This window comes from Mytilus trossulus, chromosome 2 (genome assembly GCF_036588685.1).
Source record: "Mytilus trossulus isolate FHL-02 chromosome 2, PNRI_Mtr1.1.1.hap1, whole genome shotgun sequence".
Taxonomy (NCBI): Eukaryota; Metazoa; Mollusca; class Bivalvia; order Mytilida; family Mytilidae; genus Mytilus; species Mytilus trossulus.
In genome coordinates, this window is record NC_086374.1 from 75,747,109 (window position 1) to 75,767,528 (window position 20,420).

A 20,420-nucleotide genomic window follows, 5' to 3' on the forward strand; every position below is an offset into this window, starting at 1 on the left:
TAAGGAAGGCTATTCCCTATATATAATCAGCCCATATATTTTTTCCGCATTAAAAAAACGAGAGTGGTGCCAGCAATAGGCTAAATTAAATCTTGCTTTTTAAAATAGGGTCAATCATTCATCTTTTGATGAGGTGGAGAATGGGTTCGAGATTTATAATGCTTCTTTTATACCAAAGGCAATATATATATATTATTTTTAACCAAGGCCGGATTTATATGGAAATACTTATTTTTCAGGAGTTTTACACATTCAATGAAAATATGTTGTTCATCTCGCTTTTAACACAAATCATTAAATGCATCTAAATAAAAGATAAAACTCTTCTCTTTAAAATAAAACAGCACGATACACGTGCTCTTCGACCACGTTGTTGTTATTGAAGTAAGGGAGGAGTTTATTATTCAACATGTAAATACCATCCAATCGCGTATTAGGAAAAAAATCTTAAACTGAAGGCGAGGCTCATGAATATAACATCCATCTCAACAATTGGATCCAGACGTTATTGTTGGCTGTAAGAACGATAACTCTGGTGCATCGAGACTAGACCCAATCTAGCTGGCCCAAGACCACAATTAAGACCCCGCTTTTCGTTGTTCACGATATAGTTCCCTTTAATTATGGTGTATTTTTTCTTTATTTTTTTTCTTTCCCTTTCTCATTCATTTCTTAGCTTTTCTGGGGTGGGAATGAAAGGAGAGAGCTGAAATAAACTTTTGGATGCTTTATTTTAACTGATTTTAATAAGGAAAGAGTGATTAGGCCAGGTGCAAAAAGGTTATATTTACACTTTTCGGAACATCTCTTGACTTGCCTATAGGGGTATGGATGTGTATTGGCCAAATTTGTATGATGTAAACATGCAATTTTTCTGAAAATTGCATATGTTTTGGGACTTGAACTGTACATTACTCACACAAAAAAATAGACAAAAAGAACAGTTGATTTTTTTTTAATGCGACAAAACGTTATAAAGAAATGATAGAAGAATTAATTGTGGTCTCGGGCCTAAGAGGTGCATTTCAGCAAATTTTGAATTTATACTTTGACAACTTCTCTGAATGATCTATTGGTATTTATTTGTCAAACTATGTGAGAAGAAATGGTTTCCACTTTTATTTGATAGAAATTTGTAAAAAAAGTCACTTTTCAGCTAATATGCCCAAAAAGTAGCTTTTTCACTTTTTTCAATATTTTTGCAAAAGCAGCATTCTTAATTTTTCTCTGACATTTTTTTTCTGATATCTATTTGTGTTTGTGGTATTTATTTCATGTGTTTTACTCATTTGTGAACTCTGAACACAAAGAAAGGTGGATAAAAGCATAAAAAGAGTGCAAAATGTGCTGTTTTAATAGTCTAGTTCTAGCGGTCCGTACGAAGCAAGTGAAATATGAAGTTCTATGCACTTAAAAATTGTATTTCTTTAAACAGATTGCACTGAATCTATATCAAAAGCACTTATTACTGGTTGTTTAAACTTGTCTGTTTCACAGAATACCTTTATTTTCTTCTTTTGGATGGCTGGTGGTTAAAATATTGGCATTTTAAGACTGAAATTTCATGCAGGTTTTAATTAGTAAATTGAAAAAACTTTGCATCAGACCATACTGTCTACATATATAGTTAAAAGCAACAGTCTTGTTACATCCAGGCTTCATATTTGATCATATCTTAGTAAGGATTTGGGCAAAAAGAAGCATATTTCCATCTCCAATATCATTTATATGCAATTAAATATGGAAATACAGGGAACGGCCTAAATTGACAACTTGTTATTTTAAGCTTGACATTGCTTAAGACCAAGTAAAACTCATGTGTTATACTATTTGAAACTTATATTTACATGCAAAGAATATTTATGATATGTTAAATGTTTTGTTTTAACTTAACAACTTCAGAAAATTGTTGTAAGTGGAAAATATGACATTTCATATAAGGCCTCGCTTCATTTGAAAACCTCTATTTTTTGGCATAGGCACATATAAAATTAACTTTTGTCAATTTTTTATAAGTCTCATACATTAAGTATGCTATCCTTTACTTTGAATAGATAATATCTTATACATTGAGACATAAAAAAGTGCAATTTGGTGTTTTGGGGGGATTTTTGAAGCCAAAATTTGAAAGTTGAAATTTTTCTATCTATAGGTCACAATTCAGCAACCAAAGTTGAGATATAAAAAATGACACATTTTTTAAAATATATATCATATGGCTATGAAACTTTGTAAACTGACTTATAAAACACTAAGCTTAAATCATGCCAAGTTTTATTGGAATTGGTCAAGTTTTTGGCCCCTAATAGGCCCAAGACCACAATTAATGACCCCGCTTTTCGTTGTTCACGAATATAGTTCCCTTTAATTATGGTGTATTTTTTCTTTATTTTTTTTCTTTCCCTTTCTCATTCATTTCTGAGCTTTTCTGGGGTGGGAATGAAAGGAGAGAGCTGAAATAAACTTTTGGATGCTTTATTTTAACTGATTTTAATAAGGAAAGAGTGATTAGGCCAGGTGCAAAAAGGTTATATTTACACTTTTCGGAACATCTCTTGACTTGCCTATAGGGGTATGGATGTGTATTGGCCAAATTTGTATGATGTAAACATGCAATTTTTCTGAAAATTGCATATGTTTTGGGACTTGAACTGTACATTACTCACAAAAAAATAGACAAAAAGAACAGTTGATTTTTTTTTAATGCGACAAAACGTTATAAAGAAATGATAGAAGAATTAATTGTGGTCTCGGGCCAGCTGTGCGTTGCAAGGGCCAGGTGGGGAACAAATACCATGTGATCGATTCAGTGCCAGTTGACTCTGAATCTAAAGTGAGGCTGAATAAATATTTGCATAAATTTTGATGTTTGATTAACCCGAATAATTCAGTCGTTATATTCCGCTGATCTACGAATCCTACATTAACCTCGTGTGGGAGAAAATCGGACACGGAAAGGGCTTGAATTATTCGAGTTAATGTTTGATGTAAACCAGCAAAATTGAAATCCAATGCAAATGTGAAATCTTAAACTTTTAACTTTCTCACCAGGCAATTGCTGATAAGAATCAACCCTTTTTTGCTTACTAATTATTATCATACTACTAATTAGATATGATAACACTATACATCAATTCATAAAGAAAAAAATTGCAGTCTAATCTTTACTAATTGATGTTAAACAAGAATTGATTGGATACAGATGTAGAATAACATTGCGCGACAAAATTAGTATTAACCAATCATTGACGGGCAGTACATTGATACACGCCTGGCTATACTGACAAGATTAGCCAGGATCCCAGGCTATAGATTGTATCGCAAGGCGATATAGTAATTTACGTTCCTTTCCCCGATACTAAATTTACCTCGGAACAGAGAAATGTTGACAATTATTTGCTCAAGCTATTTACATATTGGAGCTCGTCAATGCGTAAGTTTGTTTGAATTAAAGTGACAATATACATCGGACAATGCATGGCATACTATAGACATATTATTCTGTTATGTGTATATCTTACAATGTAGTAAATGTGGTTTGTTCTTTATTTCAGGTTGAAACGTACATCATAATAAACAATAAATGTTAAACAACCTGGCGTGTATTTCTTGAGTAAAACATTTCAACGCAAGAGAAAGTATGGATTCACAAGACAAGCCTGAAGATGGAGATAAATTGAATAAGATAAAATTACGGAAGAAGAAACGAAGCACAGCAAAAGGTCAGTTTCACAGAGTGTTCAATAGATTCAAAGAACAAACTAAAACAGAAAATGGTGAGGTTCTCCAGGAAATACTTAAAGACATGGAACATGCATATGAAAAATTAGAAGGGGAACATTCTGCTTATTTAAATATCCTTGACTCTGATGATGAAACAGAGGGAGACATAATTAACACTGCTAACTCCGATATGGACAAGAACTACAGTCAATTATGCGACGCAAGAGCCGATTTAGTCATGATAAATAGGAAAAACAAAGAAGATAAATCAAAGGTAAACACAACAAAGGAACATCCAAATACTGTTAAAGTCAAACGTTTAGAGGCACCAACATTTAGTGGAAATGTAAGAGAGTATCCCAGCTTTAGAAATGATTACTCAAAATTAATGACTCCGGATCCCTTTGCATTAAAACAGTGTTTGTCCGGAGAAGCTTTGAAAACGGTTCAAGGAGTTGATGATAACTTCACTGCAATGTTCAAAAGGTTAGACATGAAATATGGAAGAGAAGAGCGCATTGCTGAATCAGTTTTATATGAACTTAAATCGCTCAAAAAGGTATCTGATGGTGACAATAAAGGGTTCATACAGACAATAGATATAATTGAGCTATGCTGGTTAGATTTGTGTAAAATGAAGATGGAAAGGGAAATGGACACTGCAACTATGATGAGTCAAATAGAGGTACTTTTACCGACAATTCAGAAAAGGGAATGGGCTATTCGAAAACAAAGGGACCGATCGCTCAAATTTAAAGACTTTATGAATTTCCTACTCGAAGAAAAAAATGCAATGGAGTACATTGAATCAGATTTACGGGAAGGTGCCACAAGCATTAAAAGTGCTGCTCATGTTGTGCAGGTAGGAGAAGATCAGTCATCAATTCAGGTACTTCTAAAGGAAAATCAGGTTATCATGAAGCAGATGGTTAATGGTTTAGCTCAAGTTACTGAAGCTGTTCAACGTCGTAGACCAAATCAGGACACAGATGGAAAATTCGATCGGCAAAATCAGAATAAGGCCTTGAATCAGAAAAAATGTTGGTATCACGAAACTGATAGACATGATATTGGACAGTGCTATGCGTTTTTTAATTTGGATGAACAAAGCAAAGTTCAACTGTTACGGAAAAATGGGTGTTGCTTTAGTTGTCTCAAGACTGGACATTTATCTCGTGATTGCAGCAGACGAAATCCTTGTGACATAATCAATGAAGATCATACAAAATGCGGAAAATATCACCATCCTGCTCTTCATGGCATTCCAGTATCTGCTTTGGCATTTCACAATTCAATGGACATTGTTAATGATGATCGTGGTCGGGAAGACGTTATTTTAATGGTGAGCAACGTTACATGCAACGGAATTCAGGTGGCCACCTTATGGGATCCAGGTTCGAACATTTCTTTGATTACTCGTGAATTGGCAGGAAAATTGAATCTAAAGGGACGTAACGTAACACTGTCAGTAACAAAGGTTGGAAACAGCACTGATAGTATTCAAAGTAAGGAGTTCATTCTACCATTAAGTGACGCTCATGGCGAAACCTGGCAAATCAAGGTATATGGTATGGACGAGATAACGGCAGATGTATCTAAAGTAAATGTTCAAAATGTTGTCAATTTGTTCAGAGGCATCAAGACAAGCGATATTGTTAGACCGACAGGTAAAATTGAACTTTTGATTGGCACTGATTGTTGCGCCTTATTACCTACCAAGATTGATCAGATTGGGAACTTGCAACTGATGAAGAATCAATTCGGATACTGCTTACGAGGAAGTCATACTATGTTACAATCCTATGAAAACGTCAATAACAATGCTGTTAGAATCAATCATGCATCAGGAATAATACATAATATTAATGACATGCAAATTGAAAATTTACCCCTTAAAGAAAGCATTGATAAATTCTATGAAATAGAAAGTCTTGGAATTAGCTGCACACCTAAATGTGGGAACTGTAAATGCGGAAAATGCCCAATCGGGAACAACAACTATACTATTCAGGACGAGAGGGAGTTAATAATGATACGAAACGGGCTCAATTATGATTCTGAAAGTCAAAAGTGGGAAGCATCGTATCCATGGAAAAGGAGTCCAAGTGAATTGCCTAATAATGTTAACTCAGCTAAGGCTAAACTCTTATCAACGGAGAAACGCTTGCATAAGATGGGAAAAGAATATAGTGAGTCGTATCAAAATCAAATTGAAGACATGGTTAAACGGAATGTAGCCAGGAAATTGACAGAAAAGGAAATTCAACAATATGAAGGCCCAGTACATTACATTCATCATCATGAAGTATTAAAACCAGAATCGAAATCTACACCAATCAGAATAGTCTTCAATTCGTCAGCTTCGTACATGGGACACGTACTCAACGAATACTGGGCAAAGGGACCTAATGTAATAAATGATCTATTAGGAGTACTTTTGAGATTTCGTCAGGAGAGAGTAGCCACAGCAGGAGATATATCGAAAATGTACAATTCTGTAAACCTGTCTCTACTAGACCAACATACTCACAGGTTTGTGTGGAGAGATATGGATTCAAGTAAGCTACCAGACCATTACGTATTACAAACTGTTACATTTGGAGATAAACCAAGCGGTGCTATCGCAACCATTGCACTTCAAATGACTGCTGACATGTGTTCACATACATATCCAGATACAGCTCAAATGATCAACAAAAATAGCTACGTTGACGACATTTTGGTGTCAAAAGAAACAATGAAGGAGGCAAAAAACCTGATTCAAAACTGTGACAACATTCTCCACAAAGGAGGATTTGCTATAAAACATTGGATTGTATCAGGAGATTCTAATGATGAAATGGAAGGACTAAACGTTGTCAGAACAGATGAAGAGAAAATACTTGGTATGATATGGCAACCAATGTCGGATACATTTACATTAAAAATCAAGCTAAACTTCTCGCCGAAGCGAAAGGGAGTTCGAACAGGTTTTAACTTAAATGCACAACAGATCGACGATATCCCACAGAACTTGACTCGTCGAACGGTTCTAAGTCAGGTGTCAAGTATCTACGATCCTCTTGGTTTGGTAACTCCGTATATTTTATCTGCCAAACTTCTAATGCGAAGCATGTGTACAAAGTCAGACATAGGTTGGGATACACCACTAGATGAACAATTAACCACAACATGGATTGAGTTTTTCAGAGGTTTGTTTGAACTTGAGAACATTAAAGTACCGAGACGCTTAAAACCAGAGTTCACTATTGGCAGCCCGACATTGGTAATATTTTCGGATGCAAGTCAAGTGGCATACGGAGCATGTGCGTATGTTCGATGGCAAACTGGCAATAATTATGAGACTAGACTTCTTTTTTCCAAGAATAGGATTGCGCCTACAAAACAGTTATCTATTCCAAGACTCGAACTTTGTGCAGCCATTCTTGCGGCTCGAATGAGACAAAAAATCATTCAAGAAATGGACTGGGAATTTGTTAAGGTAATTCATATAACTGACTCAATGATTGTTCGAGCACAGATCCAAAAAGAAAGCTACGGATTTGGAACATTTGTTGCAACGAGAGTTGCGGAAATACAAAGTATTACCGATCCTACTGATTGGTATTGGATTCAAGGGAACCTTAACCCAGCCGACTTAGTAACTAGACCAACACAGCCTGATATCTTGGATGAAAATTCTGTATGGCAAAGAGGTCCAGAATTCATGAGAGAGTCTATCGATTGTTGGCCAACAAGACAAGATAGTACTATAGAATCGAAACAACTTCCAGACGTAGTCAGTGTGACACTATGTATTGATAAGAGACATGTAAAGATAGCACCTACTCTTATCGATATTGATATATCCCGATTCTCAAGATTGGAAAAGTTACTCCGTGTGACTGCACTCGTGTTAAGTATAATTAAAAAGAACACATTTAGAGGGACATTTCACACGTTAAACACCAAATCAATTAAGCAAGCAGAACATATGTGGGTCAAAGAGGCACAAGGAGAAATCACTGAGACTTTCATGACACTATTTCAGAGACTAGGCCCTTATAAAAGACAGGATGGAATCATTGTTGTCGGACAGAGGATGGCTGATTGGATTAAGGAATCATGGAACCAAACGGAATTTGTTCTTATACCATCAAAACACCCTTTAGCAAATCTTATCGTACAATCTGTTCATAATGAGGATCACGGTGGAATTGATTCAACTTTAGCGAAGATTAGAAGCAGGTTTTGGATACCTGGTGTTAGGCGCACCATAAAACAGATCAAGGAAAAATGTGTGACATGTAGAAAAAGAAACAAAACTACTTTGACACAGCAGATGGGGAAGCTTCCGTCATATAGATTGAATCCATCGCCACCTTTTTACTACTGTGCAGTAGATTTATTCGGACCGTATACCATCCGTGATACAGTCAAAAGAAGGACATTTGGGAAAGCGTATGGAGTGATTTTTAACTGTCTGACTAGCAGAGGCGTATATGTTGACCTTGTTGAAGGATATGATAAGAACAGTTTTTTGATTGCGCTAAGAAGGTTTGTCTCGATTCGTGGATATCCAAGAATGATGATTTCTGATGCCGGAACGCAGTTAGTTGCTGCAGGAAAAGAACTTAAGCAAGTTGTGCATACATGGGATTGGGACGATATTAAAACATTTGGAACTAGTAAAGGAATGCAATGGAATATAATAAAATCAGCTGATGCACCATGGGAAAATGGTTGTAGCGAAGCTCTTATCAAATCTGTTAAGAAATGTCTTGATGTTGCCATAGGGGATTCAGTGATGACATTTTCAGAATTGCAAACTGTATTATTTGAGACTGCTAATGTGTTAAATGAAAGACCGATAGGTACAAAGAACTGTGATCCGAATGAAGGGACATACCTATGTCCGAATGATTTATTGCTCGGGAGAGCTAGTATTCGAGTTCCGAACGGACATTACAATCAGGATTGTAATCCAAGAAACCGTCATGCATTTATCCAGAACGTAGTGAATTCATTTTGGCGAAAGTGGATTCGTGATTATTTTCATACGTTGATTATAAGACAGAAATGGCATACATCATATAGAAATCTCAAGAAAGGTGACTTGGTTTTAGTACAAGACAGCAATGCTTTGCGTGGAAAATGGAAACTGGGGCAGGTTGACGAGGCGATTCCGAGTCTTGATGGAAATGTTCGTGATGTTACCGTGCGTTACAAAAACATAGGAGGTAGTGGAACCGATTATCAAAATGTCACAGATACAAAAATTCGTCGTTCAGTGCACAGACTAGTCTTACTACTTCCTGTTGAAGAACAAACAAATGTTACTGTTTAATCTGAAGTGTTCGTGGGGGGAGTGTATCGCAAGGCGATATAGTAATTTACGTTCCTTTCCCCGATACTAAATTTACCTCGGAACAGAGAAATGTTGACAATTATTTGCTCAAGCTATTTACATATTGGAGCTCGTCAATGCGTAAGTTTGTTTGAATTAAAGTGACAATATACATCGGACAATGCATGGCATACTATAGACATATTATTCTGTTATGTGTATATCTTACAATGTAGTAAATGTGGTTTGTTCTTTATTTCAGGTTGAAACGTACATCATAATAAACAATAAATGTTAAACAACCTGGCGTGTATTTCTTGAGTAAAACATAGATTCATGAGCATTTACTGGAAAGGGTAAATTTTACAGAAACGTTGGCATGCAACGTTTACAAACAGTCATCTTTAAAAAATCAGCAAACTGATAGTCCCCTTCTACTTCGTCGGTAGAGGACTTATAAGCATTGGTTGAGGCAATTTTTTTCCATTGGTAAAGAGGCACAGCTGTAGAACAATAAAAGCCCCCCCCCCCCCTCGTAGTCGAAAAAGCCTTGCATCTCCTAGACTTTACTATCATTCAATTAATACGAATTGATGTGAAACAAGTGTCGTAAAAATATAAGGGCATTCACTACAGACAAGGGGACACATTCTACCGAATCCACACAGCAGGAGTAACAAACCCTACAGTAAATATTGAACTAGAGGCTCTAAAGAGCCTGTGTCGCTCACCTTGGTCTATGTGAATATTAAACAAAAGACACAGATGGATTCATGACAAAATTGCGTTTTGGTGATAGTGATGTGTTTGAAGATCTTACTTTACTAAACATAATGGCTGCTTACAATTATCTGTATCTATAATGAACTTGGTCCAGTTAGTTTCAGTGGAAAATGATAGTGAAAATTTACAAATTTTATGAAAATTGTTTAAAATTGACTATAAAGGGCAATAACTCCTTAGGAGATCAATTGACCATTTTGGTCATATTGACTTATTTGTTAATCTTACTAAGCTGAACATAATTGCCGTTTACAGTTTATCTCTATCTATAATAATATTCAAGATATTAACCAAAAACAGCAAAATTTCCTTAAAATTACCAATTCAAGGGCAGCAACCTAACAACGTGTTGTCTGATTCATCTGAAAAATTAGAGCAGATAGATCTTGACCTGAATAACAATTTCACCCCATGTCAGATTTGCTCTAAATGCTTTGGTTTTTGAGTTATAAGCCAAAACTGCATTTTACCCCTATGTTCTATTTTTAGCCATGGCGGCCATCTTGGACGGTTGGCCGGGTCACCTGACACATTTTTCAAACAAAATACCCCAATGATGATTGTTGCCAAGTTTGGTTAAATTTGACTCAATAGTTTCAGAGGAGAAGATTTTTCTAAAAGATTACTAAGATCTACGAAAAATGGTTAAAAAATGACTATAAAGTGCAATAACTCCTAAAGGGGTCAACTGACCATTTCGATCATGTTAACTTATTTGTAAATCTTACTTTGCTGAACATTATTGCAGTTTACCGTTTATCTCTATCTATAATAATGTTAAATATATTAACCAAAAACAGCAAAATTTCCTTTAAATTACCAATTCAGGGGCAGCAACCTAACAACGGGTTGTCAGATTCATCTGAAAATTTCAGGGCAGATAGATCTAGACCTGAATAATAATTTTACCCCAATGCCCATGTCAGATTTGCTTTAAATGCTTTGGGTTTTGAGTTATAAGCCAAAAACTGCATTTTACCCCTTTGTTCTATTTTTAGCCATGGCGGCCATCTTGGATGGTTGGCTGGGTCACCCGACACATTTTTCAAACTAGATACCCCAATGATGATTGTGGCCAAGTTTGGTTAAATTTGGCCGTGTAGTTTCAGAGGAGAAGATTTTTGTAAAAGTTAACGTAGACGGACGATGACGACGGACCCCAAGTGATGAGAAAAGCTCACTTGGCCCTTCGGGCCAGGTGAGCTAAAAAAGTAGATGTGGTATGATTGCAAATGAGACAACTCTCCACAAGAGACCAAAATGACACAATACAGTATTAGAAATAGAACATTAATAATCTACTCTGTTTTAATATTTTATGATGGAAATGATACTTTATTTTACACTACTATCTGATCCTTTTGGTGTTTCTGCTAGCCAAAAACCTAACTATATACATGTAAGATAGCATTACAGAATTTCGCGAAATCTTTTTTCATTGGTGGTTCTTGAAGAAAATACGCTGGTCCTCACTATTATTTCTTTTGCCAAATGCAAAATTTTGGTGGTCAAATCCTATGGACCACAATTTTTCGCGAAACTCTGGCATTAATATTATTTACTAAATAACACCCAACCCTAAACAGTTCCTTGAGATACCCAAGAATCAATGACCTGGTCCAATTTACCACCTCTCAACTTGCGGAAGCATAGGAATAAATAAATCCAACATTGTGTTTTACTTGGTTTCCTGTAACTGTTTTATTTCGATTAAAGTAGTTTATATCAGGCTTTTTCAAATCATAACATAAATATATCTGTAAATTGTGTCTTTATGGATGTTTGTGCAATCATTGATGACAGTACATAATTGCAACAGTATTATTTACCAAAAGCATTGATATTATAATAATCTAGGTTATGTAATATGTTGGTCCTCAATGCTCTTCAACTTTGTATTTGTTTGGCATTTTAACTGTTTTGATCTGAGCGTCACTGATGAGTCTTATGTAGACGAAACGCGCGTCTGGCGTATTAAATTATAATCCTGGTACCTTTGATAACTATTGGAGCATACTATATGTTAGATCATATTGCAGAGAATGCATGTTTGAGATACTTAGCACAAATGTACACATGTCTGTTGTTGTCCATTCATCAGGTATTAACTGGTATAGATGATTTTTGAAAAATTGGTGAATAATAATATGATAGCTGCTAATTCATTTTTTTCCCTATGGTTTATTTCTTCTGGCCCTCATACTTTTGATGCATTGAGTCCATGTTCTATTTTTTTCTCGACCCTACTTAAGTTATTATGTCTTTCCATTTTGGGTAAGACAGTTTCTTTAGTGAATATATTAGTAGATACAATAAAGTGAATTGTTCATTCAATGTTTCTGCTCTGTCATGGTTGTTTTTCTGCTGGTAGACCTGCCTTCGTCTTTAGTGATGGTATACTTTAAGAGTTCTATTTATATGACTTGATCCTACTAAGATGCATATGGATGTTCTCGACAGTTGGTGTCTGTCGTCCGTCTTCATCTTTGTTTAATTTTACAAAAATGTTCTCCTCTGTAACTACCATCAATTTGGCCAAATGTAACTGAACTTTTAGGTACAAGTAGTCAGCTGACAGTTTTGGTTAAATTTGACAACAATTATCATTGGTGTATCTAGTTTAAAAAGTGTTGGATAACCCTATCTGTTTAGCCGTTATGGCTGGGATGACAAGCAAGTATCGTCTACTAAAATCCGCCATGAATAGCGAAAACCTGATGTGAACACATGTTTAGAATGTTGAGCTCCACCTCATGTCCATTCACGTCAAAATGGCCAAATGATTTCTTATAGTAGTTATCATCCTGTCTATAATATTGAAAATTCAAATATATAATAAATAGATAGAAACTTTTAATAGCAAAAATTACCAGCAAGACAAGATCTACAATGAAAAAGTTAGTCGACTTGCTATAGGAATTTATGCTCTTATTAATGATTTTACCGATCTTTGGCATTTTTGTCAATCATCTTGAAAATTATAAGCGATAGCTATAAACTTTATAAAAAAAAAATCTAAACAGCGAGACAAGATCTACAAACAAATCATAATTTCCGTTATAAAGAGTAAGTAGACTGTTTAAAGTGACAATTGCCCTAAAATGACAACTCTTTTGTCACGGCCTCTCATCCTCTGTTGCATTTTGGGTAAAACTATAGATAAAATTGAGAATGGAAATGGGGAATGTGTCAAAGAATCAACAACATGACCATAGAGCAGAAAAAAAGCAGAAGGTTACCAACAGGACTTCAATGCAGCAAGAAATCCACACACCCGGAGGCGTCCTAAATGAATGCCATACTAAACTCCAAATTGTACACAAGAAATTAAAATTTAAAATAATACAAAAATGTGGCTTGATTAAACATGTTTATGAGATCTCAACCCTCCCCCTATACCTCTAGCCAATGCAGAAAAGTAAACGCATAACAATACGCACATTAAAGTTCAGTTCAAGAGAAGTCCGAGTCTGATGTCAGAAGATGTGACCAAAGAAAATAAACAAAATGACAATAATACATATATAGAAGATAGATAGATCGATCCCATGAACTATTCAAGTCTATAATATTAGAGAGTTCTCGTTGTTGATCATGCACATACATGACATCAACCTAAATGAATGTTACATGCTCTTTATAGCCTCTTTTTTGTTTGGATGTTATGTATTTCCCAAACTGTTTGCTATTTTCTTTCATATCTAGCTCTTGTCATATTGTCAACACAATTGTGCGATTTACTGAATTTTGTAGTTCTTTCCATTTCCGTCCACTTTAAATATTTCTTTACGTTTCTGTTCCGTTTTCCGTTTCCACCATTTAGCAACATTTGTAAAATTGACACCACCAAAATTCAAACTTGATCTACGTAAATGTGGTTATTAGCATTATGTATACATATATTGTGTTTATCCTGAAATTATTACTCCCAACACTTGATAATTTAGATATAAAAAATCTGAAACATTGTCTCTAATTTCTTAAAGAAATTGACATAGTTGAAACATGGACCGCAAAGAGGACGTCAAAATGAACTGTTTCGAAAACAGAATATTTATATTACCGCTTATTCAACATAGAAGTGGGATAACAGAAAACTTTATTTGTACAAGTACAAATATAGTAAAAATTTATATGTATACCTGTTATTTGTACATTTAATAGATGGCTAATTGCAGGATAGTGTTCATAGCATTTGCTTAAGACAAACTAAAGTTAGAGAAGGGAAACAAAAAATTTCCATTTGTACAGGGGCATAACTCTAGAAAGGTAAAAGTGATGCCACCAACATTCAAACTTAATCTGTGTTTTGTGGCAATAAGCATTTTATATAAGTTTCATATTATTTTTTAATGTGAACTAAGTTAGAGAATGGAAACTAATTTTGGGACTTATAGACAAGGGTTAAACTTAATCCCCCCACACTAAAAACAATGTACACCTACACACAGAGTTGGTGTTTAAATCAGCTTAATGCAGATATTATGTTTATACTATCAAACAAAATTCATGAAGTTTTCTCATCGCTATCTGCTTGAGGAGTTGAATAAGTTATGGTCATTTCACTTACTTTTTAAATAATGATAAGATTTCAATTTACAATATGATTAAAATATAGATTCTGTCAGCATTTTACCTACAAAGTTAGTTAGCAATTTTTTTTTTCAATTCAATCCTCTCTATAAATATCAATATAAATTTTTGAAGGGGAAATGCAAGCTCTGGAATATCATGTCAATTAAGAAATATTTACTCCATGTTCAGGAGCTCCTGAAAGATTACTACATAGATTTTGAAAGTTTACAACTGGAAGCTGAAATCATGTCTTTTGTCATAAAGTTTTTTAAAACGACCCTCATTGTTAATATCTAGATGAAGAGCAAAATAGAAGCCAGACTTAGCTCACTCAGTATCTGTTGTATTATTTATTTCAAGTTTGATAAGATAAATGCTTTCAAAATAGTCACCAAACTTTGAATTATTTATTGAAAGAACATCATCTAAATGGCAGAATTTGAAGTTAAAGATAATTCTAGCTTCTTTCAACACTATCCTGAAGAAACTCCTCAGTGTACTTAGTCAGTCTCATATGAATAAATATAAATAAAAACTCCTCAGTGTACTAAGTCAGTCTCATATGAATAAATATGAATAAAAACTCCTCAGTGTACTAAGTCAGTCTCATATGAATAAATATGAATAAAAACTCCTCAGTGTACTAAGTCAGTCTCATATGAATAAATATAAATAAAAACTCCTCAGTGTACTAAGTCAGTCTCATATGAATAAATATGAAACTTGGTTTAAATGTATATGTGATATTATCAATTTTATGGTCCTCAAAGGAAAAGACCAATTCTACACGTCTAAACTTCTAGGTGCGATACAATTCTTTTGTAGTTTAGTCATAACGTTTTACATTTTCTATTTTGTATTCCGGTATTTAAGCATTACAAATAATACAGTTGCATATTTTTTTCTACAATTAATCAGTTTAGTTTGACATTATAAACTATTATTTTGTTAAATAATGTATTTAATAGCAAAGAATAGGACAAATACAATGTTCAGTCAAATACTTTATACATGTATCAAAAATTATTTTAAAGCTGAATACTAGTAAATCACTTTTAAACAGGCTACTATTCAAACTTGGAATTATTTTTGATTATGGAACTTGCATAAATTTCTTGTGCTTGAAATTTTTAATAAATTCCATGTATATTCTGTACTTAAATGTTCTGTGCTGCACACAACACTTTCTATTACAAAGAAGATAGTACCTTTTCAATAGAATGTACTGTGCCGCGCACAACACTATTTATACAAAAAGTGTTATGTCTGCTCAAAGTATTATAATACCAAATAAACAAGGAATTTATTTAAAATTTGAAGCACAAGAATTTATACAAATTCCATAATTAAAAATAATTCCAAGTTCAAATAATAGACTGTTTTTAGTATTCTTATTTTATCAACTTAAGAATAATCTTCCAATTTAAAAGCATGTTTTTTTTTTATTGTATTGGGAAAGAGCTGTTTTTTTCAAATTAGCTTTTATATTTGTTATTTTCCAATTGTTGACTTTATTCTGATATTACAAATAACTGATGGGTATCTAACAGTTAAGCATAGAGACAACATTTACAGCTAAATTATAATACAAAATTGATGTACAGAGAACTTCTAACTATAACATACCAAGAACGAGTTAAGGCATCTTTGTGACTTGGGTAATTGCTTTGTGTTCTTTATTAGGCAGGTAATTAAACTTGAGCACAAAATATATGGTAGATGGAATCCATGAACACTGTTATCACTAGCCCACTGGTCAAATGCTGTACTTCTTCCAGTTTTAAGTCTATAAAAGAGACATGTTTTACACAAATATTAAGGGCAATAAGAGCTCTTACTTCAGTTAAAGCAAATAAAACATGCAACACAATTGAAATTACATTAATATTGTCTTAAATTGACTTTTTATAAACTTTTAATAACGAAGGCTTCAAAACCTTAAGGAAAAGTTGACTTTAGATTATAGGCCATGATTTTTAAATCTTTTTTGGAGATATAGCTCTTCAATTGTTTCGGTTCTTATCATGAAACATCCTTTGGATGCATGATGTTTTTTGTTTATTTTGTACAATCAACTAACTGATGATGTCTACATGATTCTCTTTCTAAATCATTTAACTTTTAAGCCATGCAAATAATTGTACAGTAAGTGTATGATATTAAACGTATGTTATATAATGACAAGAGTACACAAGCTGAAATGTCTTGCCTTCTTTACTAATCATTGCTATTACATGTATGTTGATATTTCTAAATATGAAGCTTACAACTGTCACATAAACCTATCATTAACCAAGAAAACTAAACATTGACCAATTAACCATGAAGATGGGGTCAAGGTCAGATGAACCATGCCAGGCAGGCATGTACAGCTAACAATTCTTCCATACAACAAATAAAGTTGACTTATTGCTTATAGTTTAAAGAAACAAACCAAAGCACAATAACTTAAATCTGAGCAATGAACCATGAAAATGAGGTCAAGGTCAATAAATCCTGCGTGACTTACATAAAGATCATAAAATATTTCCATACACCAAATATATTTGACCTGTTGCATAAAGTATTAGAAAAAAATATTGCATAATTTTAGAAAAAAAGACAAAACTCAAAAATTTAACTTTGACCACTGAATCATGAAAATGAGGTCAAGGTCAGGTGACAACTGCCAGCTATATATGTACACTCTACAATCATTCCATAAACCAAATATAGTAGATCTATTGCATACAGTATATAGACAAACAGACCAAAACACAAAAACATAACCAGAGGGGGATTTAGGGGGCCCAGGGGGCCCGGGCCCCCCCTTATTGGGAAAAAAATTGGTTGCTTATATAGGGAATCACTGAAGCGTGACTGGATTGGGCCCCCTCTTAGGTCAGTCAGTGGGCCCCCACTTATGAAAATTTCTGGATCCGACACTGATAACTATAACCACTGAACCAGGAAAATGAGGTCAAGGTCAGATGACACCTGCCAGTTGGACATGTACACCTTACAGTCCTTCCATACACCAAATATACTAGACCTTTTGCTTATAGTATCTGAGATATTGACTTAACCACCAAAATTTAACCTTGTTCACTGATCCATGAAATGACGTCAAGGTCAAGTGAAAACTGTCTGACAGGCATGAAGACCTTGCAAGGTACCAAATATAGTTATATCCTATTACTTATAATAAGAGCGAATTTAACATTACAAAAAATCTTAACTATTTTCCAAGTAGTCACTAAACCATGAAAATGAGGTCAAGGACATTGGACATGAGCCTCACAGAAACTTCTTAACATGAGGCATCCATATACAAAGTATGAAGCATCCATGTCTTCCAACTTCTAAAATATAAAGCTTTTAAGAAGTTAGCTAACGCCACTGCTGCTGCCACCGGATCACTATCCCTATGTCAAGATTTCTGTGACAAAAGTCCCAGACTCAACAAAAATGTGAGGTATAATTAAACTCATCATAGATACCATGATTGAAATTTTGTATATGCACCAGACTGGCTTTTCGTCTACAAAAGACTTACCAGTGACACTCATATAAAAATAGAGGCTCTAAAGAGCCTGTGTCGCTCACCTTGGTCTATTTGCATATTAAAACTAGAGACTGGAAAGAGCCTGTGTTGCTCACCTTGGTCTATGTGCATATCATAAACAAAGGACACAGATGGATTCATGACAAAATTGTGTTTAGGTGATGGTGATGTGTTTGTAGATCTTACTTTATTGAACACTATTGCTGCTTAGAATTATATAAATTATCTTTTTCTATATTAAACTTAGTCCAATGTACAAAATTTACCAAATTTATGAATATTGTTTAATTAAAAATTGACTATAAAAGGGCAATATCTCCTTAAGGGGTCAATTGACCAATTTGATCATGCTGACTTATTTGTAGGGGCTACTTTTGCTGTATATTATTGCTGTTTACAGTTTATCTGTATCTATAATAATATTTAAGATAATAGCCAAAAGCTTCAAAATTTTCTTAAAATTACCAATTCAGTGGCAGCAACCCAACAACAGGTTGCCTGATTGGTCTACAAATTTCAGGGCAGACAGACCTTAACTTTTCAAAGAAATATATCCTGTCAGATTTGCTCTTAACGTTTGGTTTCTGAGATATGAGCCAAAAACTGCATTTTATATGTACTGTTTTTAGCCATGTCGGCCATCTTGGTTCACAGGCGGGATTATCAGACATATTTTTTAAACTAGATACCCTTATGATGATTGTGAACAAGTTTGGTTAAATTTGTCATTGTAGTTTCCGGAGACGATTTTTGTAAAAGATAACAAAAATTCACAAAAAATTGCTAAAAATTGACTATTAAGAGCAATAACTCCTTAAGGGGTCAACTGATCATGCTGACTTTTTTGTAGATCTTTTTTTGCTGAACCTTATTGCTGTATACAGTTTATCTCTATCTATAGTAATATGCAAGATAATAACAAAAAACGGCAAAGTTTCCTTAAAATGACAGTGGGGCAGTAAACCAACACTGATTCACCTGAAAATTTCAGAGCAATTAGACCTTGACCTGATAAACAATTTTATCCCAGTCAGATTTCCTCTAAATGTTTTGGTTTTAGAGATATAAGCCAAAATCAACATTTTACCACTATGTTCTATTTTTAATTTTTAGCCATAATGGCCATCTCAGTTGGTTGGCCAAGTCACTGTACACATTTTTTTAACAAGATACCCCTATGCTGATTGTGGCCAAGTTTGGTTAAATTTGGCACAGTAGTTTCAGAGGAGAAGATTTTTGTAAAAGTTTAGACACTGGACGCCAAGTGATGAGAAAAGCTCACTTGGTCCTTCGAGCTAGGTGAGATAAAAAAACGATTGAGAAAGATATTAAAATTTTAAAAACTTTAACCACACAGTGAATGTTATGTTTTCTGGCAGAAAAACTAAGTTCATTTATAAGTAAAAAGCTGAAAAACAAATGTTATTTTTTTTACAAATTTACTTCTGGATACTATCTTATGATCATAAACAAGCTTCTGTTCAAGTTTGGTTCAAATCCAGGATATTTATGAAAGTTATTAAAATTTTAAAAACTTTAATCACAGAGTGAATGTAATGTTTCCTGGCAGAAAAACTAAGTCCATTTATAAGTTAAATGCAGAAAAAAAGATTTTTGGTTTTACAAATTTACTTCTGGATACTGTCTTATTTTCATAAAAAACCTTCTGTCCAAGTTTGGTAGAAATCCAGGATAGTTAATGAAAGTTATTAAAGTTTCAAAAAATATAACTATATAGAGTGAATATTTGAGAACAATGACGCCGCCGACAACAACAGATCCCTTTGTCTTGCTTTTGCTACAAAGTCAAAGGCTCGACAAAAAGAGTTAAAAAGTTAAAAGTTTTTGAGAAAACAACTTATTCTGACTTGACTGTAAGTGTTGCTCTCCACCTTTTGCATTTAATTCAAAATTTAGCCACATTGTAATTTGCTTTAAATATCAAACCAAACTGATCACCTTAAGCATGACAATAACAATTAAAGAACAGAGTTCCAATGACAGTTATTTTGGTAACTTTAAGAAAATTTTGCAGCTTTTGGTTATTATCTTAAATATCATTATAGATACAGATAAACTGTAACCCTCTTAAAATAAAGTATTGTTGTTGTTGACTCCAGCATTACGCATATTTTATCTATCCAAGGTACAAGGGCAATAACTAAATACAATTTTTTTTTAGTGCTAAACCAGGACTTTTTCCATAAATTTAATATTTCAAAGAGGCATAACTCTTTTAAACAAGAAGATCTCAAGAGCCTGAATTGCTCATCTTGAAGATGATAAAAAAAACCATCAAAATTTTCTTAAAATTAACAATTTAGTGACAGCAATCCAACAATGGGTTGATAGAACTTGACCTAATGAAAACTTTTATCCCATGTCAGATTTGCCCCAAATGCTTAGGTTTTTGAGATATAAGCCAACTAGGTGCTCCGCAGGGCACAGCTTCATACGACCACAGAAGTT

At 34.0% G+C, this 20,420-nt stretch overlaps 2 protein-coding genes across 3 annotated transcripts in view; one reads left to right on the forward strand and one right to left on the reverse strand.

Annotated features, from left to right (window-relative positions):
• The window catches only part of LOC134708029 (E3 ubiquitin-protein ligase E3D-like), an 81,332-nt gene that overhangs the window by 7,946 nt on the left and 52,966 nt on the right, over positions 1-20,420 (reverse strand). For both annotated transcript variants that reach the window (XM_063568273.1, XM_063568272.1), the window contains exon 7: positions 16,034-16,193. In XM_063568273.1, coding sequence (XP_063424343.1) covers positions 16,034-16,193 — 160 coding nt within the window. The remainder of the gene's footprint in view (positions 1-16,033; positions 16,194-20,420) is intronic.
• On the forward strand, positions 3,369-9,343 carry LOC134708027 (uncharacterized). Its single transcript, XM_063568269.1, has 2 exons — positions 3,369-3,433; positions 3,555-9,343. The coding sequence occupies exon 2, from the start codon at positions 3,641-3,643 to the stop codon at positions 9,047-9,049; it is 5,409 nt and encodes a 1,802-aa protein (XP_063424339.1). The 5' UTR covers positions 3,369-3,433; positions 3,555-3,640; the 3' UTR covers positions 9,050-9,343.